The sequence below is a fragment of the Rhea pennata genome, chromosome 23 (assembly GCF_028389875.1).
Source record: "Rhea pennata isolate bPtePen1 chromosome 23, bPtePen1.pri, whole genome shotgun sequence".
In the NCBI taxonomy this organism is placed as follows: Eukaryota; Metazoa; Chordata; class Aves; order Rheiformes; family Rheidae; genus Rhea; species Rhea pennata.
In genome coordinates this window covers 7,866,265-7,893,472 of record NC_084685.1, presented here as the reverse complement: position 1 = coordinate 7,893,472, position 27,208 = coordinate 7,866,265, and the positions used below count along the sequence as shown (strand labels likewise).

Here is a 27,208-nt window from a genome sequence, read left to right as displayed (position 1 = left end):
GGTGAATTTGCTGCTTACACTCATTTATACTGTTTCCTAAAGACAACTTGCTGTTGCTTTTTGGCATGTTTAGTGTTTTTTAAACCACACAAAGGTTATGCCCAGTTCTCATAATTACACAGTGACTTTCTTGGTATAGGTGCAGTTGGGCATTTGCCATGTGCTGTAGCATCCAAAGTTTTATTTCCTGGGGCTGCATCCTTTATGGTGACTGCCACGGGGTTTGTAATGCTTCAGTGGGCCCTTTCATCAGCGTGGTGCTGCGTCTTTGTGGAGCTGCACTTAGTGAACATGTTAGACGGGGCTCAGGCAGGGACGGAGTCTAATCAATAAACCAAGTGCCAGTTGGACTTGCTCCGTTCGCCAGAATGGTGTCTGCAGTTAGACAGTGTCCAGTCAACCAGGGCATTCGCTTTGTTTCTCTTATAATTAATTACCTACGTTGTGGTCACACCTGGAAGCGTCTGGATGTTGCACAGCAACCTAAGAGAAGACATTTTTCCCAAGACATTTAAGCAGATCGAGAGTGGGGAAAAAAGAAGAAATAAGGGAATAACAGGGAATAGCATTTAATATTCAGTAGCTGTCTGAACCTGTGTCCAGCCAGGCAATGGAACTGAGCAACACCGTCAAAGGCCTCTATCCAAGCTCATGGATGACTTCTGAAGCCATCAACTGATACAAAAACTATCAGACACCTCTGAAGCTCAGAATTCAGTTTTCCCTTAGTGGCTGGCATGGACATGTCAATAAGAAAAAAAAAATCTGGTATTGACTCAGTGAGTCAATCTTTACAGCCTGCCCCTTTGACTACGGGGGATCCTGCCTCGGGATGATGTCCAGAGCAGCAGGAGAGACTCCGGACAGGACAGGCTGAATCGGCACGTGCAGTTACCTGCTGCAGCCGGCCAGCTCTCGCCGCAGAGTGCAGCAGGAGCAGCAGGGAGCCTCGCGCAGTGGCTCGGGGCTTGGCTCCGCATGCAGCTGGCACGGCGGGCTATTTCTGTCACAGAAAGATGGGCAGCAGATAAATCACTCCACCGTTCCTGGAAGGATTTCACTGTCTCTCTTCACAGTTCAGTTCCCTTTGACTACATAGATCAGAGGCTGCAGAGTGCCAATCATTTATTTCCCAAAGAATTTGTGCCTAAGGAACAGTTGCCTTACAAGCAGAGTTTATTATTTCTTTCCTCTTGGACCTCCACTGAATGTCAATAGAGAGCAAATCTAGTTATCCATTCTGGCAGAGACAACCAAATTGGTTTGGTGGTGTTTTGCAAAGCATGTGGGGTAGAAATTGGGTGTGCAGTCATCGCATTTCTCATTTTCTACAATATCTCCTTGAAGACTTTTCCATGGAATTATGTTGTTATTGCCATTGAATTGTACCTAACAGGGGGACAGTTTGCATGAAACATCTGCCACCACAGGGCACAGCAACAGGCCAGGCAAGCTGCCCGCACCAGGGGAGCACACCCACCCCTCACGCCCTCCAGAGAGCCACGCTCCCGATGCAGCGGGACCCCTGGCCTTGGCCGGCGGCGAGCGGGGCTCAGCGACGCCACAGGGCCTCGCAGCGAGCCGTGAGGAGCCGGCGGCCGCCCGCCCTGCGGGGCGCTGACAGACCAGCCGCATCCTGCCTTCGCACCCTTCCCACGGCCGCCGCCCCGGGCTAGGCTCGTTAGGGCAAGGCTCATCATTAGCGAAGAGAGTTATAAAAAGGGGCGAACGGGCCCCAGCCGGGTTTGAGCCGCCTCACGGCGAGGCGAGAGCCGCCGCCCGCCTCAGGGAGCTCGCGCGCCGCGCGCGCTCCGCGGCCCTTCCCCCCCCCCGCCTCCCCACACGCGGCGCGGGCCGCGGCTCTCGCGAGCGGCGGCGCTGGCGTCATCGCCGCGCGCCCCGCGCATGCGCGCGAGCGGGGGCGGCGCGACGAGGGGGAGGCGGCGGCGAGCGGCGCTTCGCTGTGTCACGGCGAGGCCCGGCCCGGCGGGGACGGCGGAGCGCGGCCGGCCATGGAGTACCTCATCGGCATCCAGGGCCCCGACTACGTCCTGGTGGCCGCCGACACCGTAGCGGCCTCCAGCATCCTCCAGATGAAGCACGGTGAGGGGCGAGGCGGGGGTCCGCAGAAAGGGGCATATTGAAAGAAAAGGCCTCAAGGAAATTAGCCCGTTCCTGTAACGGGAGATAGTGGCGCCCAAGATACGCGAACCAAACTGTAGCGTCTTCTAGTTTCTTTATGTGAGGGAAAAATCTAGGGGTTTCTCGTGCCTTCGAATTAATCCCAGATTAGTTTTTTCTACCCGCTGTTGCAATAACATGGACTAAAGTCTCTTTTGCAAAATATAACGGCCTTTAAAATTTGAATGTAATGCTTTTAGGAGTTTTTTCTTTTTTAAGGACGCTGCACTTCTGATAATCTTTATATGAAATCATTAACATTATGGCTAGCAGTGCTGCTACCTGAATAATACATCTCTGCTCAATCTGTCCAAATCAACTGGAGTAGTGTTAGGAAGATAACTGTGAAGCATATCAACACATGCAACCCATGTATGTGACCTCTTTAAGCAATATTTTATGTAAACTAATGTGATTGGTGCCAAATAGCTTTGCTGATTCTGTTTCAGGAAAATGTATTTACACCTACGATTTATTTTCCTTTGGTGAGAAAAGCCCACAAACTTTAGATATTTGCATAGAATACTGTATTTATTAATATTTGCTTCGAACTCTTAAGTAGATTGCAAAGACTGTTCAGCCTCAAAAGCAGGCACTGAACTCTCCAGATGTACAACTTCTATACAGTTTTTAGATGCTTTAACCCTTTCAATCCTATTACTGAATTGAGACATTTCAAACATCTTGCAAATGAGATTCAGCAGCATTTAGTAAATGTAAAGTGAGGTTCAGATATGGAGATACAGAGTTTGTTCTCTAGACCTAGCCTCACTATTGAGAAGCAGTCTTTATTTCACACCAGCAGCCATTTGATTTCTTGTTTGAGTCTCACCTGAGCAGTAGTTTGCTTTAACTATACAAGATTGGAGTTTTAGAATGATCACAGAATTGTCATCTAGCTTTGTTATGGCAACTTGAATTCCTGCAGATATACACAAACAAGTTTTAAAGCTAGTTACAAGTGAAAATCTCTAGTTTACTGTTCCTTATTTCCAGAATATCTCAATAGACTGCTTTGTAACTTGCAATCAGTATACAGATATTTCATTTTTTTGCTTAAAAAAGTGAGACTAGTTAAACATTGGCAACGAATAACAAGCAAAAACATTTTAGTTGCATTTATTCATATTTCTCATATTTAAAGCACAGTCCTGGATAGCAGGAGGAGGGGAGAGTTTTGACGTGAAATTTGATTCTGTATTTCTTAGGATTGGTTTTTCTTATCTTCTTGCTTTGTATTAAATGATATTTGTTTATAATGCAATATATTCAGGTAAAATAGAATAGTTACCAAAGTTCTTATTTGTGAATCAGGAGTGCATCATGTGTAGTATTAAATTTTGTCTGAACAAAGTACTCTGAAATTCTAGTTGTCATTTCAGTGCAAAAGTCATGTGTTCCTGGAATGCCTCCCTTCCTGAGAAAAGCACTTAATGCATTTCATCTTTGTTTCTCTTGGTGGTGTGTGTTTAACAAGAGTCTTATGTACTACACTATAAACTAATTGTGAGAAACTAAATGTTTAAGTTTACTCGGGAAGACTTTTTGGGAAGCGTTCCAGGATGTAACGAAGTTATCAAAGTCTTAAGTTAATGGTTCTGAAAGAAATCGTGATATGTTATGATACTGGTAAAATAACTTACTCTTTTCATGACCATAGCTATAATGTTGTTCTTTGCCTAGACCATGACAAAATGTTTAAAATGAGTGAGAAGATCTTACTGCTGTGTGTTGGGGAGGCTGGAGACACTGTACAGTTTGCAGAATACATCCAGAAAAATGTTCAACTCTACAAAATGAGAAATGGTGAGTGAAGGATGAGAAGTGTTACTGAGGGTTTGGAGCTAAGAGTTGATGATAGATGTAGTTTGCAGTTGAATGTTAGTGGAAAGTGCTATTCTAGTTTTAAGGGTTTTCATGTTTTTAAATTTTCTTGGAAAGATAACGAAGGCAGGATGAAGTAGTAGATTAGCATAGATTCGAATATATAGAATAATCCAACAGGCTTGTCCAAAGCCCTTCTAACCTTGTAGTAAAATGAATGAATGAAATGTGATAGGTATGTTAGTAAAATATTTCTCTTTATGTCCATTGCACAACAACTGTTACCAGTTTCTCATACACCTGAATGAAAAATTCAGGCTACAGGTGTAGTATTTTACTTTTCTGAAATTGTCCATTTTAATGGTGTATATATACACATGAGCTGCCTGAACTTTGAGTGCCTTTTTTGTGCAGGTTATTATAATGTAGTTTCCAGAATAAACTGGAATTAAATTAAATGAAATAACAAGTTGTCATTAAATAATGTTATTTCAAAATAGGACTGGCAAGTTAAAGTGAAACATGAATATGAATTTGCACTGTTATCAAGAATATGTGTATTTCTTCACCAGGTTATGAATTGTCTCCTACTGCAGCTGCAAATTTTACACGCAGAAACCTAGCTGATTATCTTCGGAGTCGAGTGAGTAGCATGCGAAAGATTTTGACAGTATGAAGGATATGACTATCCAATTTTTTTCTCAGTTCTTAATAAGTTACTGTTATTCTTTTGTGTAAGTAAGAGCAGTTAGCTTAAAGCTCTCTACACTTACATCTGTAAAAAAATCTGCCGTAAAATATTACTTGTCAAAATATTTTTATTTTCCTTGCTTATTTTATTTGACCTAGGATGCTATGCTTGCTTATTTTATTTGACCTAGGATGCTAAGGTCTGACTAGTTTCTTCAGGTGGCTGCTTGAAGCTCTAAGTGTTCGTTTATACTTTTCTCTATTTCAAACAAGGCAGATGGAGGCAATGGAAAGGAACAGTAGAGGAAAGGAAAAGGAGAATTGCGGCCAAGGATATTAGCTTAAAGAAGATTTCAATACTCTGTATTGACAAGTACCTTGCCCATACTAATTGTTCTAAAAATCATTAATGTGAAAACTGAAATTTAGTATGAGATCTGGCTACCTGATTACTGTGGCTTTTCAGGGGAAATTCTATCTTCAAGTGATGGAATCTGATAAAGTGGCTTGTCTTCAGCGATGACTTCACTTTGCTGAAGGGGTGTGCCTTATTAAAAATTGATCTGTTCATTCACAAAATAGTTATCAGTTAACAGTAACTAATAGAACTATAGCCTTAAAATTCTACCTTTAAACCCAATAGGCAATAATTACAAATACTGCAGACAGCTAACTGAATTAAGAATCTTTACCATTAAGATAAGGTTGTCAGTTTTCATGTGAATGCACTGAATCAGTTTAATCTTCTCAAAATGATTTAATAGAGCAAAGCTTTTTGTACTTAGCAAAAGTCCCTTTTGTAAACAGCCTGAAGCTTTTAATAAGTATCAAAAAGGAGCTGGAGTTGTTTTCAAACTGCAATTACTGATTTTTTCATGGTATTTTTTTCAAAGTATTTTTTAATAAATTCATCTCATCAATCATTGTCCAGCTGCTTTGCTGGGGTACCATTTGAAGCCTAGTATGGAAGTCAAGATGTCTGTGTTTATGTAGAGCCAAGCAAGATGAAAGACAAATTGGTGTCTCAGGACATCTGCTTTCCAAACGGTTGACGTGGGCATTTGATAAATGAGTATAACACATGGTTGAATAAAACTTATCTCCTGGGGTGAAAAGGCTTAATAATTATTTATGTAAAATGTTCTGTTTTCAGCTGAAAGATGTCATGGAAAAACAAACTGACACTTAAAGGTCCAAGACTAGGGAGCATTTCATTAGCCCTCTGCCCAACACATAAACAAGAGCAATGGGAGCAAAAAGGATACTGAAAATAAAGTTGAACAAATCTGTCAGGGATAGGAAATGAGATGAATTAGGTTGGTTGCTATTCCAATAGAATTTCAGACTTGAAATGATACAATTTGTTAGAAGATAGCACTTAACCATCAGAGCTGTTGAGAACTCTACATGTGTAGAGTAAGGCCCAATCCCTTGAGGAACTTGTCATCCACAGGAACAATGGAAGATCAGTATTCTCATTTCAGATATGGGTGACAACTGAAGATAGCTGCTTGTAGAGCAAGTCAGTAGAAGAACTCAGAGTCAGTGAAGGATTCTGACTGAATTTCTTATGAAATACTCTTCTGGTTTAAATATGATTTCAGCAAATTAAGTGGATTAAAAATGGTTGGTAAATGGTTGTTCCTTAAAGGAAAGCAATGCTGCTTTCTTTAACTCTTATTCGGATGTAATTTGAAAGACCTGTGTGTGTTTTGCATAGAACTCTGCTGTTTTTCTGGTCGATGCTGAAGGAGCAATACCACTGGGTGCCTGTACATTGCCTAGATGGCTCTCAGCTGCCTGACATTAATGACTTGTCTCATAACCTGCACATATGATATAGGTGAGGCTGACTTTGAATGTCCTGCCCACTTGAGCACAGGCAACCATTTGTTATGTAAGATTAAAAATATCACTAATGAGAGTTGTAAGGCAAGGCAAACCTGGCTAGCAGAATGTGACATGATGTGGCAATGTTGTCTTCCTCTGTGCCATATCCCTTGAACCCTGATCCTCTGCACTTCCCTCTTTCCTGAGCCCATGCTCGTCTTCCAGCTCACCTGCTCCAGATGGGCAGCACGGTGGGGAGAACGCTAGCAAAGGCAGATGTGTGTGTTTACCGGAGACAAAATGTTGTGCTGTTGCAGATCGCAATGCCCTAGAGCGAATGGTGCACTTTGCCACTACTGTCACACTACAGTGGTCTCTATACTGTAGGGAGAACTCTTTTTCTTTAAACACAGACTTCATGATTTGATTGCAGGGTTTTCAATTTGATGCTACAAATCTTGACATCGGAAGACTTCCTTGAATTTTGTATGTATTATAATCCTTCTAGTATCAAGCGAATTAACAGCAGCTCTATCTATTTAAATTGTGTATTGGATTCAGGGAGCTTACTGACTTAATCATGTGCATGATAAAAAATGGGAAGGTAACATCCTCTGTTAGGAGGAGAAAATAGTTTAGAAGTAGAGAATTTGGGGAGAAGATGCTTAGCTTGTTGGTGTATTGACATTTCAGCATGTAAAATTCTTACTTTGTTTTGGAGGGCTAGAAGGTATGTGGGGGAGTGTCTAACACTGAAACAGAATGGTTTGGGGCATTATGCAGTTACCACAGCCCAGCCCACAACAGCTTGTTCTTCACTATTAACCCCTGTCTGTGTTCTTCCCTGTGTTAGCTGGTTTGATTTTGTTTGTATTTATAGATCATTCATCACAAACATAAGGTTCTACAGTGTAGTTGCTTGTTTTTTGCAGCAGTTGGCAGTGTGTTTAGCAGTAGTAAGTTTCTATCTTTGCCCTGTAGTGTGTGACTTTTTTTAATAATGTTTTTTTCCCAATTTGAAACCCACTGAGGAGGGTTGTATTTCTTCAAATGTTAGTGATTAATAAGCAAAGGAGTGAGTTTCTGCTATTGGACAGCCAGGGGGTTCATTTGTGAGCCTTATTTGCTGAGTGGAAAGATCTTTGGATTAGCATGCAAAATTAGTGGGGAAAACAAATACTGTGTTAACTAGCTGACATAATAAGGCATCTGTGTCATGTTACATTTAAGTCAATACATTTTGAAAACAGTTGAATTACAACATGGTTGCAGCTTTAACAAAGCATGCAAATGTAGAGTTCTTGCTAGAGCATAAATGGGTTGCGAGTTCAAGAAAATGTTTGCTGCTTTTCACATGGGGGATGATAAACAACAAGATAATAGTGATGTTACAGCTTTATGCCTTTCCCTATTCTGTGGACATCACTTTCAGTACTAGGCCAATGTGAGTCCTGTGCTTTGTTCTCCTTGAAATGGAGAGTACAGAGTTCTAGTGCAGTTGACTTGATCAGTTCTAATTGTGCTAAACTTTGGGTTTTATTTTTTAGGCCAGTGAAGTTTCTTATGTCAGACACAAGTGCAGTTCTGAGTTTCTAAATGTCTGTCAAGGTTGGAACAAACCTCATGGATTGTGTAGTCCAGGTTCCTTTTTGGCAGTCATTCATATTATACAATCCCTTCCTCTTGGCAGGAAGAATTTACCTTTTTTTATATATATATATCTCATAGCATGTATGGTTTTTGATAGGATTGCATATAAATATCCATCATAAGAGTTGGATTTTTTTGGAAAAATATTGTTGTATTCTAGAGTTGGGGCTTGGAACTTAGCTGGAAGACATGTAAGTTGTAATATTTATATGATAATGATCAGGTTAAACATGCAAGGCCAGCAAGGAGCAGTTCTCCTATAAGAAACTATTAAAGTGGTACTGTAATATCTTAGGAATGACTTGAGCTTCTTGTAAGTCTACCTGTCAGTTTCTTGTGATGCAAAGCATAAAGTGTAATGACCCTGGGCTTGTAACTTTGAGATAATTACGTTGCTGTGCTGTTTTCTTCTGCTGCTGAATAGTCTGCCTGTATTTTTAAAAGTTTTATGCTTTTTTCTGAAACACAGATCTTATACTTCTATCTAGTGTTTTTTTTTTAAAAAAAATTATTGGTTTCCATTTGTTTGTTGTAATTAAGACTAATGTGGAAACTGCTTTGGTACCAGCTGGCTCCTGCATGGGGTAGTGATGCTGTACTTCTCTTCCACTGTTACCTTCTTCAGCCTCCTAGATGATTCACCTGCTAGTATTGCAAATGCTAAGCTTGGTACATATAGCATGTTAAGTTGCAGCGTATTATTGGGGTGGTTAGAGGGAACCAAAATAACTTCCCCCTCCCCCAAACCTTCTATAGTACAGCGTCTTGTTGTGATGCTATGTTTAATTATAGGTGACAGGTTCTGGCCTGAATCCAGAGATTGTCAGTTCCTCTCTCCTTGTCCACGCTTGGCAGGATGCTTCCTCACGCCCACCTCTCTCCCCCTTGCTGTGACTTTGGCTTCCGCCAGATGTCACACCGCTGCTTGTCACCGCCCAGCCTTCCCGTTGCTGATCTTGGTGTTCTAGTGTATTTATCACAACTGTTCTCTTAGCTGTAAATTCTGAAGAATTTCACACATCTCTTAATCACTGTTGTTATTTTAAATCAAACAGCATGAAGTGCAAAGCTACTTTGGATGAAAAGTATTGCCTCCAACACTAAGGTTAAGTTAGCAAAAAAAACTGTTTTGAGTTTCTCCTGAAGTGTTAGTCAACCAACCTAATTGGAAGACCTTTGTAATTACAGCAATCTTTTTCAAGAACTTTAAACTCTTGCCATGAATTTACATATAAAATCCAAGGCTATATTTAAAATGAAGGACTATCTGGTTATTAAAGTTCAATGTAAAACTAAGTAAATATTTGCATCTTACTGCGTCCTGATTGAGTCTGGGGTTGATAAGTCAGTGTATGGCAGTTTGAACTGAGTCATGTTGACTAAACAAGACTGAAAGGATTGAAGTGTGCAGGAAGATCCCAGTCCCAACAGAGATGTTACTCATGTTGAGGTGCAGTGAAAATTTTCCTTCTACTGTTTGCTTCCGTTTCTATCCATATTATGAATGACTGGACTTAACAGCTATGGTCTTGAGTTCCTACATAGTTGGAAAAGAGCTTTTGTCTAAGGCTTTTGTAAAGTTTCCTTTGTGGTAAATTTTGACTCATTTTGCAGGGTTTTTTTCTGGCTAAAAAATGTAGTTAGCTAAATGGAAATGAGTTGAAAGCTTTAAGACTCACTGCACAACATCTGGAATTATGAGAGCAGTCAGTGGAGTAGTTTTTCTATAATGGATTGTAGCCTTTTGCTCTGAAAACCGTAGTGCCTAAAGTGCTGGGAGATTGGTTGGTGGAGTTAAATCTCTTCAGCTTTCATGTAGGAAAGCCTGCACAGTTTTCAAGTTTTTTGAAATCCTTCTTGGCTCAGCACTGCAAAAGGTAGCCTGGATGTTGCCTTAGATGCTGACTTTGAATTTACAATACAGGAACAAATTTGATGAACATGAGTTCTGGTCATAAGTGTTGTAGACTGACAAGGTGATCTACACAATTTTCCTGTATATTAAGTGTCATTTGAAGAGAGACTTTTTGACCAAGTGATAGACTTCATTGTCCAAAGTGAATTATGTACTTAAATGTATTACAAGTGCTGAAAGTTGTCTCAAGTATTCTATTGTGTTCATTTTAATGGACAGTATATAGAAGCAGTTTTAGCAAATGTATGTAATTCCAGGTTCTTTTTTGAACCTAAATTTAAAAATAATTTATCATATATATCCTCATTTTATGTACAAATCTGGAAAGAAGAGGTATAGGGACACCTGTTTTATTCATTATGATAGAATGCAATATGAAGAAAACTGCCTAAAATATGAAGCAAACTGCTAAGGAGTGGCTAGACTTTCAAGTATAGCTCAACAGAATAGCATGGTACACTAATGCAGTTGAGTGGTCTTTTTGGCTAAAATGTAGTTATTTCCTGATCTTCTTTAATAGGTTGTTTCTGAAGTCATAAACAAGAATCAGAAGATAGATATTAAGTTGTCTTAACTTCTAGTTTAAAGAAAACTCTCAACCAAACAAAAGCTATTGCTGCCATAATGTTGCCATACCAAAGTAGTTGTCTGTTTTGAATGGAAATAAACAAATTCCCTAGCTTTTTCTTATTCATTTGATCATGTTAGCCTAATATTAAAGACTAAATTTGGTACATGCAATAAAAGTCTAACTCTCAATTAAAAAGATAGCATAATATTGTGTGCAACTGTTCATACTGTATGCAAGTTTTCATATGTGATAAAATGGTCTGTGGTTACCTGCAGAGACTGAGGAAAACAGGATATTGAGTTAAAGTTTTTGTAAACTGTAAAATGTTCACAATGTGTTCCCATGTTGACAGCAAAAAGTCCATGGGTTTATGTTGAGATGAAAAACTCTAGTGTGAAGATATTTTAATTCAAGTTTTCTTTAATTTTAATGTACCATGACAGCTATTTAAAAAATAGGTTATAGGAGAATTGTAGACAGTTTAGTTTTGCTTCTTGGAGTCCATAATACTACCAAAAGACCTAATCTGTTTTTCAGTTCAGAGGTTGAACTCTCCTGCAGACAGTACTGATGTAATTGCTAGTAGCCTTTTATGGTAAACTTTAAATTATGTATGTTGCTATTCTGTACGTAGCATGGGGAATTAAGATTCAAGGATTTGGGTGTGGCTGCTTTAATGAAAATACGGTTTCCATTGCAGACCCCTTACCATGTCAACCTTCTCTTGGCTGGCTACGATGACCATGAAGGTCCAGCCCTTTATTACATGGATTATCTTGCAGCTCTGGCTAAAGCTCCCTTTGCAGCACATGGATATGGTGCATTCCTTACCCTCAGCATCCTTGACCGCTATTACAAGCCAAGTAAGTGAAGACTGTGGAGAAGAATTCTCTTCCTCTTTAGTAAATTAAAGGTTTAAAAATCAGAATTTGACATTTGAGTCAGATAATCCAGTACAACTGCTGCAGTATTACAGACTTGAACTTGACTTTTTGCTAGACTACAAATATAATTTTAAAGATTGCCTTCTGTTTTTGCTAAGTGGTAATATGAAATTAGACAACCATTTGAAGTGCTTTCCTGTTTAAAGTGTAACAGACTAAAGTTTCATTTATTCTAAAACATGACTAGATTTTCTTAGACCATTAGCTGCTGGTAGTCTGTGTCTAACAGCATTTTGATAACTTCATGTTCCTCTGTTTGCTTATCTATTGTTTATGACACATTTTTCCAAAGTATCAATCTATAGTGTAGTCTCAGATCTATACCTTAGACTGCCAGTTTTATGCACATGGTAACTGTTGATCATAATTCTCCTATGTGTCTAAAGTCTTTTGAATCATAATTCAGTTCTTTGCCAAAGAACAATCTCCATTTACAGATGAGGAAATGTGCAAAGCTGGGAATATTGTTAATTTGACATCTTTCGATTTGGCTGTAAAACTAGCTTACTCCTTGCTATGTGTAAAGTAGGGTAGCATTGCTATTCAATTAGTAATACTTTTATCTCTCTTCTGCAATAAATCCAGCCATAAACTGATATTTTATTCTAATAGGAGTTCTTCTGCCTAAACAGTGAGTGCAGGTGTAGAACTAAAAAAACCCCTCTAGAAACAAGTTGCATGTGATCCACAGAGCTTGGATTTTTATTTTACCGTTTCTCTTGTCCTTTGAAAATGATACTGCTCCTTTTCTCCTTTTCTTTGTGAAAGGAGAAAATTAATGAATTACAATATGTTGTCATGGCTTGCCATCCCTATAGAGTGCTAGGTTTTATCCTAATGTGTGAGAATAGCAGGGGCATCACACACGTGCCTTTCCCATTATTAAAACTAATACCCAGCAGGGAATGTAGCACTAAAACCAATCTCCGCCTACTTTCACTGACTTGCAGCCGGCTGTGGACAGATGGAGCTGATTTAAAACTGTAATAAACTCGAGAAGAGAGAGACGGCTGGACTTCTCCAAAGCCCAGTCCCTGGCCATGGGAGGCAAAATTCCGTCATGCTTCCCATTCAGTGTAACAAATCGATTCTCAATGGCTTGTTGCAGCGTGAGCCCTTCAGTGCAGGGCATCCTCAGTACATCTGGAAAGTGTTTTCTGTGAGCTGAGAAGGAGTTTTTAGTGCTCAGCTGAAAAGTTGTTTAAATTTAATAAAAGTTTCTGTTGAGAGAGATGGCCTCTAATTAAAGCAATCTGTGGATGTTTTCTCTTTCAGGTATCACACGTGAGGAAGCTGTAGAGCTCCTAAAGAAATGTCTAGAGGAGGTGAGTGGCTGAACTTAAGCCCATGTGATCTTGAGAAAGGAATGTTTGTTTGCATTCATTTGCTGATATTTTTCCTGTTCCTCTTGTTGCATTTTTTTCCTGTCTTTGCCAGAAGGGGTAATAAATACACATTGGCCAGATGTGGAATAGCTACTGAGGAAAAGGATTTGTGGGCACTTGCATTGTCTTAGTGTGGTTCATGTCCTCTAGAATGTAAACTTTAAGCTTAATTGCTTTTCTTTACTTCTGCTTCTTCCACGCTTAGCATAGTATTGATGCAGACAGTCTGACTTTTCCTTTTACATTGTTTCTGAACATAATGCAAGCATCCTTCTGTTACTACTTTACATGTACGTAACTAGTACATGCTTTTAAGCACATTTCTCTTTCATCTTATGAAGAAATGTAATAGAGATACTACTTAAGAAGCTGTTCCATTTTAGCATAAATATCCTCTCAGACTACCAGTCTTTCATTGTGTAAAAAAAAAAAAGTCTATCACAGTCTTCAAGGGACAGAATTGAATTGCATATAGTTAGGAAGAAACAGCTAGGGAAATCTTGGGAAGAAGTATTATATTAGAGATTCTATTTGACATCTTTTTGAAATACATACTTTGTGGCCTAAGTTGTAGCCTACTCTAGCTTTCCTTAAATGCCTTCCATGTTAACAGGCTTTGTGTATTTTACATCTCTAGCCTAGTTAGGCTGGTCTAACAAAGATAATCTTATGACAGATTAGTGAAAAACTCTAGTTTTGGTGACCTGAGATAATAGAACAACCAGGATGAAAAGTTAGACAAGAGAATTTTTTGATGTGCAACAGCATATCAAAAATTTTGCTTAAATTGTGCTCTTTATTTAAGCTTTGAATGAATCTCGCCTCTTTTGTCTTTTCCTGAACAGCTTCAGAAACGCTTCATCCTGAATCTGCCTTCTTTCAATGTCCGGTTCGTTGACAAAGATGGCATCCATGAAGTGGACAATATACTCCTTCCCAAAGCGATATCCTAACCTGTGAGATCGATCTTCAGTGGTAGTCTTTTTTGTTCACTTTCAGATTTTTCTATTCATTTGAAGCACACAAGTCATGTACTGCACTGGGATATCAAATAAAGATTCACATTTATATAGCCAGTCTTATCTTTTTATTCCACTGATCCTTCTCAAAAGTATTTTAAGTAAATCATTTAAATGAAGATGAAACTTGTTACATTGTTAATGGCTGCATATTCATTCAGGTTGCATATTCTTTCTCTGCTATTCTGAGACTTTATACAAAGTTTATTTTACTCATTAAAATTTTTCTGCCTGAAGTTTCTTTGTGTATAGGGAAACTGATACTGTATTTTTTAGAAGATGATTTATTGTAATCTGCTTTCACATTTGAGCATTAAAGGTCAATAAACAGAGGGCAGAATTATTTCATAGTAATTATACTAGCATCTGTTGAATACTTCCAGAGACTACTTCACTGTTTGCAGTATATAAAAAATCTAGTTTTCAAAGGCTGTTCGTTTGATTTTATTTTTAGTTTCAGTTTAATGCAACTGAAAGGTGAAAGACTACTTTCAAGAAATAGAATGAGACTTAAAATGCTATAGAGTCCTATTTTTAACTCATCTGGTAATAGTTCTATTACTGGGAAAGAATATTCTCCTTCCGCTGGCAAAACTGTCTCATAGCTGCATTAAGTATTTCAAATAGAAACAGATTTATCAGTCATTTTTCTTAACATGTCTGTACATTCAGAAGTACATGAAGGAAATTCAATAAGAAATTTCCAACATTTTTCATAAATCCTTGGATTAATATCAACTGTCTAGAGCTTTTTTCTTTCCATGAGAATAATCACTAGTCTTTCCAGGGTTCAGATGATGCTTCTATGTAAAAATTACAGTCACAGAACAACCTCAAGTAACTGTCACTGTGCAGCTGGTACTTGGTCTCTGCCTGTAAGTGGTCTCTTTAAGATGAGTTTCAATTCAGGGACTACTGCCTGGATGAGTTACCCGTTTGAAATGTTCTGTTTGGATGCTTCCTTTAGCTTTAAAATGTTTGTATATATATCCTGGAAACAAAGATGGATGTGTATGAGATTATGCACAGACTCTTTGTGCTGCATGTTTTAACATCTAAGTTCTCAGGGTTGGGAAAGGTAAGTAAATGAGACATTTATCTTGGTTTGTTAAAACATTTTTGATCTTGCTCTGTAGTGCATTTTCAAGATACTTCCATTTTTATTTACAATAGAGATGAGACTCCAAATGTGGCTGAGGAACCACTTCTCTCTGCCATGTGTAGGCTTACTCTGAAATCCTGCCTGTGCTGAAGGTAGTGGCAAAAGCTCCATATACTTCAATGGATAAAGAATATTGTTCTCTTCCCTAAAAGCTGCCAATATAAAAAAAAAAAAGTATTCCCATTTTACAGGGAGTGTGAACTGGATCAAGTTGCTCAGTGTCATTGAAGAAACTTGTGGCTCCAATGCCTTAACTGATCCTGCTCCTTTTAAGACTGGCCTTACTTAAATCTAATTTTGAACTCAAGCTCCATCAGGCTTTGTAGTTTTTAATTCTTTCCAGAGTAACTTTAATTATCAGCCATTTTTATTGTAGTTGTGGCTGCAATGGCTTTTATTTAAAGCCAATGGCATATAACAAACACTTTACTAAAACCTTTGTCTTCTGAAAACACTTTCAGCTCCTTACATATAAGAAAAGAAATCCCAAGTATTTTCTCTTGGCAGGTCACATTTAATGTAAGTAAAATCTTATCTTTGAGTGTCCTAGTTCTTCTGTGATGGCAATCTCACCCCTTCATGTTGCATTAATGTATTTTTGTTTAGTTTAATATGCAGCATCTCTAATTTATTTTACCACTGATCTTGAATGTTTTTACAGGTTTCCTGTCTCTTTTCAAAGTCATTGCAGGGTGGCTAAGTTGATGTGATATTTTTGTCACTGCATATCCAAGTAGTGATGTCTCCTTATTGGAGATATTCTTTGTTTCACAAACCCCAAAAGGGGTGTTGTGCTATTAGATCATGTTAGTCTGGCAGAGGATCTGCCTGGAGTTTTTATTGACACCTATTTGCATGCAGGTGATTAATAAACATAAAACGATTATTCCATTGCAAACACCCGTGTTGGATTCAGGTTGGAGTGGAACATATGTTTTGCCTGAGGGCAAGAACCAGGCTCTGAATTCACCATTGAGTGAAAGATAAGGGGTTGCATCAGAAGCTAACAGAGCAGCAACCTCTAGAAATGCAGACATTTATTGCCAAGCAATGGAACAAAAGAATTGACCCAAAGTGTAAGGATGTTCTTTAGCATTTAATGAAATTTATTTAGGGGACTTTTCTTTCTAGAACATATACATACATACATATATATATATATATATATTTAGAGAGAGATATAATACTCTTGCCAGATAACTTTGTGGATTGTTTTAAAGATGTCTATAGTGTTGATCTTTATATTCACAGAAACTCTAGCCTTTTTTTTTTTTTTTTTTGAATGTAATATATGATCTGTTTGAAAAGCACTTTAAGATTTCTTATTTTGGTTCCTTATAGAAAAGAAGGCCTCTTGTTTTCAGTAACTGCTTTAGTTTTAGCCCCTGAAGCATTTGGAAACTGTATTTTACCTAGAATCTAGGAATACCTTTTAAAAAGAATCCATCATTCTGTTTGAAAAGCATCTATACTTAACACTACATGTATCTTAAATCTTCTCTGAAAGAATTGATTACTGCAAAGAATAGTGCTTAGTAGTAATACAAGGTTTTAGTTATTTATATATATTGTATCTAAATCATGCTTTTAACAATGGTAAAGTATTCCTGGGTTATTGTTGTATCCACAGTGAGCTGTTTTGCTTTGCTTTGGCTAGTAATTCTGACCATATGTATTACTATGAAAGCCTCAGGGCCTAAAGAGTTAACAAGGCACTTTTTCTCGTTTTAGGTTTCCTGTTTAAAGATGGTCTTTTCCTGAGCACTGTGTGCATGTAACAGATCATTGCACCAGCTCATCTCTTCAAGAGCTTAGTTTGCTATAAGATCAGTTTACAAGGGAAAAGAGCCTGTGTGCCTTAGGCCATGTCGACATTAGGAGTGCTTTGCTGAAAGCAGCATCTCTCCTAGGTGCAGCACTCATAGGCCTGGCCTAACCTAAGTGCTTGTGCTGCTTGTACAAGCAATTGGCTTGCATCAGTAGACCTTACAGGCGCAGTTTACATGGGGAGAAGCTTCTCTTTTTTTTCCTTGGTGTTAATTATATCTTTTGGGGGAAGAAAAGCTTCCTCTACTGCTGTACTCGGCCATTATGTTAGCTACTGATGGGGGAGAGCGCCCCTAGTTTATTCACTAGCATGTGTGTTTTCCAGAGGTCTCTGATTCAGGAAATTGCAACCTCATTCAATTAAAAAAAAAAAAAAAAAAAAAAAAAAAACAAGCTTCAGGTATAGGCAGGTGAAATGCCTTGTACCTGGGGCAAAGTTTTTCCATGTAAACCTAAGGCCCTTCAGAGCAGGTATGCTCGTAGAAATCAGTGAGCCAGTGTAGTGACTGTACAACGACAGAATAGAATAGCAATAGTATTTGGAGGAATCATATCCAAACAGTATGCTTAGTCCATTCTGAGTTTGATTTTTGTGGTGAGATAAAACAGTTGCTGGCAGAAGCCTGTTTGCAGCAAAAAGAAAAGGAGCCATCAGTCTCCGGAGGAGATACAGGAACAGAGTAGGCTGGACTCTCCCAAGCAGGATTATTCATGTGTTCTTGTCTCTAGTTTTGACAGTAAGTTCCTATGTGAAGTTATAGCTGATGCCAGGGCTGACATTGTGGTATGTTCATAGTGCTTAAGAATGGTTGATTCTAACTTGCACATGGAGTTGATTGTTTTCCTACTTGATGCCAGGGCAGAATATTCATTCTTGTACAAAATATTTTGATATCTAAGGAAGAAAAACCTGTGAATCTGCTACTTATGTGGTACAGAACACACACAGTGTATATAAGGAAAATACACTTATCCTACCCATAAAAGTAGGTTTATCCTTCAACCCTTTTTAAATTCTTTGTCTTCAATGGTTTGACCTTATGCAGAGGTTCCATGTGTTGTTATCAGTCTACCATCAACAGTAACTAAGTGCAGGAAATTCTCATGTGAGCACTGATCAAGCCAAACAGACAGTTGTTTTAACAGATTTTAAAAAAGTGAAATTAATACATTTTGTTGCATTTTTCCATGTCCTTGACAAGTTTGAGCCCCTGTGTACTCATGACCTGCTGAGGACTATGTTAAAAAATAAAACAGTTGTCTGAAAAATGTAAAGTGACATTTTAAGCATTTTGGTTCTGTGCTAATGTGCAATTAGGTAGTTATCCAATAAGCTTATTCATGTAGTCTAACTCGAGACAGCTGTGGAAGGGGTGGAGAAAACCCTTTATGAATGGTGAGGAGGGAAGGGATGTTTAAAGGAATCTGTTTCAGAATTACTATTATGTTCTTCTGTGTATAATGTAGTAAAGCATTAAAGATTAGCAATTTTTTTAAGGAAAATTAAACTCTGCTAATCAAATCTATATTGAGGTAGAACTAATATATGCCTACATCTGAATACCAACAAATGCAGTGTAAGTTTTGAATCTTTGGCTAACTTAGTTTTATAAAGCAGTAATCCAAACAGCTTGATTGTCACAAGATGGAGACAACCAAATATTCTAATTCTCTCTGAGATGGTGACCTGGATGAGTATATTTTGATGAAATTCTTCTAAACTGTCTAAGTCTACTTTTGGCACTTAATGAAAATTATTTGGGGCTCTGCTGAAACCTGCAGGTTTTGTTGCCTGTTTACAAGATTTTGCATATTTCAGCGGTTTAATATTGGGGCCTTGCTTGCCCTTTGTCAATACCGTGCAGCTGCCCTAGCATTCTGCTGATCAAATGGTGTTTAGTATTCATACGGATAGCAACTATATGCTAGGATAAGATAACAGTGGAAGTGAGGCAGAGTTCTACTTTATAAATTTTTCTCATTGATCAATTTCACTAGTTTTTTGTTTGAAAAAATCTTTTATTTTAAGCTAATTGCATTTCCTTTGAGCCCTGGACTTGCTAGTTGCGTGGACACGTTACATACTGCATGGGAAAGGAGCAAGCTGTGGTTAACTTCTGAGAAGGTAGTATATAGTGCTTAATAGAGGCTGCACTGATATCATCAGATGGTTTTGGTGTTTATGTACAAACACGAAAACAATGCATCTTATCTGGTTAATTTACAAAGACAAAGATAAAGCTGGCTCTGTCATAATTTATCTGTTTCTGTAGAGCTATTGACAGTACCCCATTAAGTAGCACCAGAGTGCCTGTGGGCTTAAGTGATGCTTGGTCTCTACTGCTAAATGTTTCACTTGAAATGCAAGGTATGCCTCTGCCTCGTTACCAGAGGTCTTTGGGCTCCTAGTTTAGTTTGTGGAGAAGCCTTGCGTATCTGGCAAGCCTCTTCCATTCAGCAGAGGGCAGTGATCTTGCACGCACACCATTTACTCCAACTCGCCTGGCCACTTCATGTCTGCACAGAAATTCTGTGTTAAGGAGAACAGATAGTCCCTATTAATATATTGCCCAACAATGATCGGATGTAGAGGTTGTTTTTTTCTCTTGGAAGGTGCACATCTTAGAAGAAATAGTTTTGTGAAAGTAATTATCTGTATTTTCAAAAGCAGTGAAGGCTAGGAGACATTATCTTTTCAACAACTGAGTTTTTTGAATCTTTGAGGGTTCTGCTGCTGGGTGAGACCAGATACGTGATGCAGGATTAGAGGGTCTCCTGGGATTACTTATTTCTATTTTCTCTTAAAAATAGTGATAAAGTTCAAACTTTTTAATTTTTCTGTATAATCATCCTTAAAATACTGAACCCCTGAGTGGGCACTTTTAGGAAGAAAATGATTGAAACTGGGTCCTAGACTTCATTCGTTTTTAGTATTCACCCAAAGCACATTAGAAACTTACCCAAATTCATTTGGGGCTTTCGTCTGGTACAGCTGATATTCTTAAACTTGTGTATTTGTATTTACCTTAGTGTTTATTGCCCATGCTTTGAAACATCAGGAAGGCTGGCTGTGTGAACACTGCCAGAGGTCAGCTTGCCTTCATCTCAGATGTTTACATAAGCTGGTTAAAAATTTGAGGTTAACCTCTGCTGATGTATTTAGGAGCTGTAAAGACATACGTTTTTGGTTTTGTTTCCACATTGGTTTCAAAATCTGCAGAGAACTAAACCAAAAGGTTCTTTATGTTCAAAATCTGTGAAGAAGCTCATTAACACATTAATGGAAAAAAGCATTGGCTCAACCTGAACTGAACAGAGCTATTCTTCATAGTGCTCAGCTGAAATACTCTTTAGCTCAACAGATTCAAAGGTTCTGTGACAACTTTCTTCAAGGATGTGTCCCTTAGAACAGGAATATGCTTTTATTTACCACCTTTTCATCAGATACTAAAGACTTCAGCAGGGTAAGACCTAGAGCATAGATTCTCCAACCTGTTTGTCATCTTAGTGTTACAAAAGGGGTTGCATAGGGTGAATAGATCTCGTGCATCTTCCGTCTTGCCTGTTTCTCTGCAGGCAGCTGAGTGCTTCCCAGTTTGCTGCTTGGATGTGCCTGCTGGGCTGGTGAGCATACTGGTGGCTGGCCATGCCACGCTGAGGCTGTGATGGGCAATGTGTCCCGCACACAGATGCGGGTGTACTTTGCTCCTAGTTTGACGCCAGAGAGCTATGCAGAACTTGATCTTCCTTGCAGAGAGATTCTGAATGTTTCGGAGTTAGAGCAATTTGTACTGGAAGGTACTGAATTTGTACTGGTTTAGGGTGGTAATTACTGAGGTGTTCTGTAAGCTTGCTATCGAGGCCAAATTAGCAGGAAAGTCTGTAAGGTGTAATATACTCCTGACATGATGAGGCTGGGGGAGAAGAAATTAAATGAAAACAGGTCAAGAGTGGGAGGCCTGGACTGAAGCAATTCTTTGTGGTGCCAGGGTCCATTTAAGACTCAAACCAGCAGCAGGTTACAAAGAGGATGTGAGAAAGGTTCTTCTGATTGTCCGAGCTAAGCAAACTGGCCCTTCCACTGGTCGTCTCCTCAGCAGTGCCTGTAACACCTACAGCCCAGGAACCTTTGGCGTGCTGTCATCCCAGTTTGAATTCTTTTCTCCTTGTTCTCACACAGAGCCAACAGACAGTGGAGCAGAAAAGGAATTTTTAAAGGAATTAACTTTTTATTATAATTTAAAAAAAAAATTTAAATACTATATCTTTGCCTGAAACTGGTGAAAAACTATTTTTTTTCTTGTAGTTATAGTGCTTAATCTTGAATTATCTGGATTTGGATTCCAGCTTTTTCCCAAACTCACTATGTGGTCCTCTGCAAATCATTTTAATTCTGTATCTTGCATCTGTTTTAATCTGTTTTAAGATGCATGTCCAGTGGAATAGAGATTTCAGGGTAAGATCTCTGCACAAGGCCTGGCACAAGGAGGATTTAATCTCTGGCACTATAAAGTACTACTGGAACACAAATTTAACCCTCCTGAGACTTAAATACTGTTAGATATGCGGACTACATCAATTTTAGTGAAATGGTTTCATAGGAAGTGGTTCTTTTTGAAAATATTATTTGCTTCATGCCAAAATGTAAACCGAGTGGAAACATCCCTGGATGACACCGTCCGCACAGGAAACGCGGAGAAGTCCTCTGTTCACAGTTCTGCTGAGCTTTGGGATGAACGAGGCCTCCAAGGTTTCCAGTAGCAGCTCCTCCTTCTCTTAAGCAGCCTGGTGCAATCCACCCTGCAATAACTGGAAGGAACAGCCAAAATCTCATATGCATCTCAAAATGGTATTTGTGAAATACAAATGCTATTTAAAGGAGAGAGCGGGGTGAGGCTCAGTGGGGCTGGCCGGCTCCTGTCCCTCGGCCGCTTGGCGTTTGAGGGCGGCTGTGGGCAAGCTGCCACCTTTCCCTGGTGCACGCTTCAGCCTTGGTTTGGCCCAGAAAACGCCCCTTCTGAGCTTGAAAGTGAAGCTGCTCCTGGTTTTGCCCTCCGTCGCTGGGGTGGAGGTGTTAGCGAAGTTCCCACTGCAGAATTGCTGGGTGGCACCGTTAATCTGAGTATTCAAGCACCAGCCACAAACGAGCACATTTCTTAGGTATTTCTCTTCCCATCTAACTACCATTGTATAGAGATAAGTTTTTAAAACTGCTACATACTTATCTCAAAAGTGTGATCAATAACGAATACTTAAAATATGACTGACTGCTCTGGGGCCCTTGCCCCGACCCCTCAGAGACCTGCGAATCGTCCTTTCGCTTTTCCCTGGAGAGCTTTGGGAACGAGGATGCCTTCCTCGGAAGGTGTAGGCAGCACAGCTCCACGGGTAGTAAGCAATACGAGTTTCCTCTGTGCCTGGTGCGGCACAGCTTTTTCATCGTGCTTGGGGAATGTGATTTATGTATCTTTCATGAACTCTAGAATAAAAACATGTAGTATTTCAGCTGCTGATAGTCTGAAACTCATCCAGTAGAGAACTCCATAGATGCACGCTGTGTCTGCAACACGAGGTGGACTGCAGGCTGTGAAGGCCTGGAGTGGCCTGTGGAGCAAATGTGCTTCGCCTCTTCTAGCGTGCGCTTAAGAACGAACTCGAGGTGCTATTACAGAATTGGCTGAAACAAGCTTATTCGGTGAGATAACGAGTAGAATCACATACGTCATCTGAAATTTTGAGTGTGTGCAAAGAAAGACGATGGACCAACTGTCTCCTTCTGTTTGTCGAGTGCAGGTCAGTCAGGAATGAGTCATACCAGGAAAATGCTGCCTTTGGGGATTTTTAACCAGTTTCAGACTTCGTACAGCAGAAGAATTCAGGAGGGGAGCCCAAGGCAGCCCTGCCGGGACAGCCAGTGGAAAGGTGAGAGGGTTGTAGCATCCAGACACGTCCTGACATGCTGCAGCTGGGAATTCTTGGAACAATACCTTGATCTTTCTCTGAACTAATCCCACACCCCAAAAAAGCTGAGCTGTCTGTATTTAACAAACCTTCTCTAATGGTGACCTTTGCCACCAAAATTGGGCCCATCTTTATGGGAAACACTTCTGATATTATTTTAACATCTTGTTTGATGGGGAGAATCAAACAAAAGAAGCATTTGAAGATGTCAGTATAAAACGAGCCCTCCAGAATAACAGTGGCATCGTGGTCACTGATTGCCTACTATGTGAGAGGCAACCGGGTGCTCTCAGCTCTGAGGTTACGGGGTCAGATCCTGGATATGTGTTAGCCCTGTGGAGCAATGTCTGGAATTATTATTGCTATTTACGTTACTCTGTACATTGAAGATGTAGGGACGCTCAGGTGGCTGCAGTGGGAATCCTTTGCAATGTAAAGGAGGTCGTGCAGGAAGGCCAGATGACACCTTTCGGCTCAGCGTGTTCAGTTCTACGTAGCGACTGGGTTTAGAGTGTTCCCCCCAAAGTCTGTTAGAATAATTAAGACTATAGTGGTATGTTGCACATGACAACTGTGATATCTGTCTAGTCTGCTAAATAATCTCTAATAATCTCTAAAGCAAGCAAATTGCATTTGGTTTACTGCCTCATTTGAAAATACCTTTGTTTTTGGTGTTTTGATTCAATTGCATTAACAGGGGAAAAAAAATCTTCCTCTGCTTACTGACTGTGTGGTTCTTTGGACTCTATATGTAAAGTCTGAAATTTAATGGACTCTCTCATACATGAAAGAATGTGTTAACTATAGGCCAGCAAAGTCTGTTTATTTCTCGTTTCAGCACAGTTATTATTATGATGGTGTTTTTAAAGTAGGCTGTTTAAAGGTAATTATTTCATGCAGAATGCCAACACATAACCTCTGCTTGTTTATGTTAATGATACAACATAGTGTCCCAGTTCAATGTTAACCTCAGTTCTCAGTTTACACTTAGGATAGTTGGCTGTTAGGGAATGAAGAGGGGTTTTTTTGTTTTTTGTTTTGTTTTGTTTTGTTTTTCACTTGTCAGGGATTGTCATGTGGCTTCCCTGGACTTGTCATTCATTCAGAATTAATTCAAAAAAGATTTCTTTTCAATTCCCCTTTAGGACTGAAATTCCAAAGTGTTCTATAACAAGGGTAGAAACCACGAGCCTGAAACTATTTTTACTCTTTGACACAATCTCATGTATTTTCCCATGGCGATATTTGTAATCAGTGTGGGAATTTACATCAGGGCTGAGCACTGAATTGTGTAGAAAGCCTCTCTCTCTTAGGATGGAAAGGCAAAAAACCCACAAGGGGACGGCCTTATTTGACAGTGACCCTGGGAGGGGACCCAAGCACTAACTTACGAACACGAGATGGCCTGACACAACCTCTGAAATCTAAGCTCTTTTCAAGTATCAGTGCAGGCATGCAGAGATGGAGGCTTCCAAACTTCCTAGTCCTTTGGGGAAGTGAAAATCTCAATGCTTTTAAAATGCTGATCCTGTGTGACATACCCAACATCGGCATCTGTGGCAGAATCAGCAACTGAATCCAAATCATCCAGCTTCCTCGCAGTTAGAAGGCGGTTGGTGTCATCCTCGCCTTTCAGGCACCGGGCTGTACCTCACAGAACATTCCAAAGACTTGCAGCAACCCAAAAAAGGAAAATGAGGAAGGAGGTATTTTCTCTAGCTGGTGGATATAGTATGTAATTTGACTGTGTTGCTCATCGCTACTGCGTCTAAGAATTTGTTGATATTCAGAGTACCCTAATCAAGTCAGGTTTTCATAATACGATTGCGTTATGAAATGACATTTCACTTTATATTACATTGTGCGTGCATATGCTTTCATCATGTATTGGCATGTCTTTTACTTTTCTGATACTATGCACCAGAGCATGTCTACAAATTGAATTATTTCAGGATAATTATTCCTAAATAACTTCATGTAGGAAAACCTGTATTCTAGCACAAAAACACCTTGTTCTCCTTTATCATAATCCATTTTAAACATGGATTATGCAAATGCAGAACAGGGCACTCCTATTTTGGAATTTAGGAATAGCTTTTGTGCTTTCAGCTCACACTCAAATAGCTTTGAAGTGCAAACAAGCCTCTAATGTGTGTCTACTATTTCCATTCTGCTTCCTGGCTCCTCCTTGTTGCCTGCCTCTTCTTTCCGGAAGGTCCATAAAGAAACGAGATCTACAGAGCCTGCCAGTTAGGTCTTTGCTTTCACACGCTTCGTATCAAGCGATTTTTCTGATCCGATTCCCATTGAACATGCATCCCTAAAGTTTTTGACTGACCGATCCCCACAAATTACTCTAGTACACAGTTCCTCTCATGTTTTACGGAAAGGGAGATCATCTTTGGAAGCCAGCGATCCCTTTTCGAACCATTTGGTTATTTTTCTATTTTCATCAGCCTCTTCTGCAGCCTCCAGAGAAAAACGGCAGGACAAGCTCCAGTGTAACAGTTGTTGTAACGAGTCAGACCCGTGTCCCTTTCTCTGAGTCTCTAGCTGTGACCAGCACTGGACATGAAGGGAAGAGTATGAAAACACGCTTCAAAATCTCCTCTCTTCCATGTTGCCGAAAGCCGTTTACATGCCTGCTTTTACGAGTTGCCGCAGCTTCTTTCTTCCGTTCATTTGTTTGAACCTGCTGCCTGATCATTTCATTTGGTGGCTCGTCCCTAGTTTTAACGTAATCGGTCCCTGTTTGCATTCTTTTACGTCATGGTTGTCTGTTCCTTTGTGTCCTTCCCAAGCGCAGCAGCTCTGCTCCGTTTGGCCGTCAGCTCGTGTCTCGGATCGCTCTGACTGCTTTTCTCCACAGTGGTAACGTTACCAGTTTGGTGCCAGTGCTGTGTGTCACAGGTGGAGGAATAGCACCCAAATGCACAGGTAGTACACCACATGGCATGACGTGTCTGGTCTGTTAATCCTTTTCTAACAGTTCCCAGCATTTTTGTTTGTTTGTTTGCACTTCTAACCTCCCGTGAGTCCTAGGTAGCTGTTTTCGTAGTATTATCTGAAATAGTGCCACAAACAGACGCTAACTTAGAGAGCTTCCTTGCATACAGATTAGCAGCATTATTTTACCTACCAATTTATCACTCACTCTCTTGATACCATGAGGTCCTTCTGCAGCTCTCGCAGGTTTAGATTTGACTATCTTGAATAGTTCTGGAATATTTGCAAACTCATTTCACTGTTCATGTCCAGTAATACCAGAGGTGCCAGCCTGCTCTGCTCCAACAACTTGCAGGATCAGGGCATCAGTGCCAGTTCATGTCATTCTTTGGACTTGTTATTTGTTGACTGCATAGATCAGTCAAATGCTGACCATGAAACTGGAGGACATTTTATTTTAAATCTATAGAATATTTCATGATGCAACCACAGAAGCAGAAGGATCCCAGTTCACAAAGACGATGGAAGTGTTTTCTTCAAATAGAAAGAGGTTTATTAAGATAATGAGAATGACATTGTGGTGTAGGTGTTGTACATCTATTGCAGCATTAAGAGAAACAACAGCAAGTACAAAATCCTGCAGAACTTCTATACTCATTATCATCACAGCCTATTTTGTCCATGCTACAGTTTTGTGTATCCAAAACTTCATTCCCATTTCTAATGGCAGAAAATCCAAAGACTTTCATCTCTCTCTCAAAAAAAGAAAAACCAACTCAATTTGATATAAATAACTCGCACGGGACATTTTAAAACTTTCAGATTTAATTACACATAAATAAATATATACAGATTTAGAACAGTTCAGTTTGGCCTGGTTCAAGTTCTGCTCCTTGTGCTTTATTATTATCATTATTATTTTTAGAAACTTGTGTGCTGTTACTTATAGGTCATGGAGTTTTAATTACTCCTGGGTATAAGTTAACTTGCTCGATCCCCCTGCTGTGAACACAACAGCTGGGAAGGTTCTCCTTGATCGGTTCCTGCCTTGGGAACGATCCGGGCGTGAGGCTGGTTCCTCCCCTCGTGGTACGGCTCAGGGCTCCACAGCCCTGCGGGAAATCCGCGGTGAGTCTCAGTTTGCTGTAAACTGTCCTGAAACTGTGTGACGTCCGAGGCAGTTCTGGCCATTTTCTCGTGGCCTGGCTTTAGGACTGGGCTGTAGATGGTGAAATAGAAAGGTTTCCTATGTGTTTGCCTGTCAAAAACAGGTGATAAACCAGGTATGGCCAGTGATCCAGCT

The 27,208-nt window shown here is 39.7% G+C and overlaps 1 protein-coding gene across 1 annotated transcript; it reads left to right on the top strand.

The window, feature by feature from the left end:
• The first annotated feature begins 1,923 nt into the window (after positions 1–1,923).
• PSMB2 (proteasome 20S subunit beta 2) lies at positions 1,924–14,062 on the top strand. Its single transcript, XM_062594084.1, has 6 exons — positions 1,924–2,103; positions 3,865–3,987; positions 4,578–4,648; positions 11,362–11,524; positions 12,881–12,930; positions 13,836–14,062. The coding sequence occupies exons 1-6, from the start codon at positions 2,013–2,015 to the stop codon at positions 13,941–13,943; spliced, it is 606 nt and encodes a 201-aa protein (XP_062450068.1). The 5' UTR covers positions 1,924–2,012; the 3' UTR covers positions 13,944–14,062.
• The last annotated feature ends 13,146 nt before the right edge of the window (positions 14,063–27,208 follow it).

Excerpts from the sequence above, each read along its gene's own strand:
- PSMB2 (XM_062594084.1), top strand. The coding sequence starts at position 2,013 with ATGGAGTACCTCATCGGCATCCAGGGCCCCGACTACGTCCTGGTGGCC. Across the intron at positions 2,104-3,864 it reads CATCCTCCAGATGAAGCACG|ACCATGACAAAATGTTTAAA; the intron begins GTGAGGGGCGAG and ends TTCTTTGCCTAG. Across the intron at positions 4,649-11,361 it reads CTGATTATCTTCGGAGTCGA|ACCCCTTACCATGTCAACCT; the intron begins GTGAGTAGCATG and ends TTTCCATTGCAG.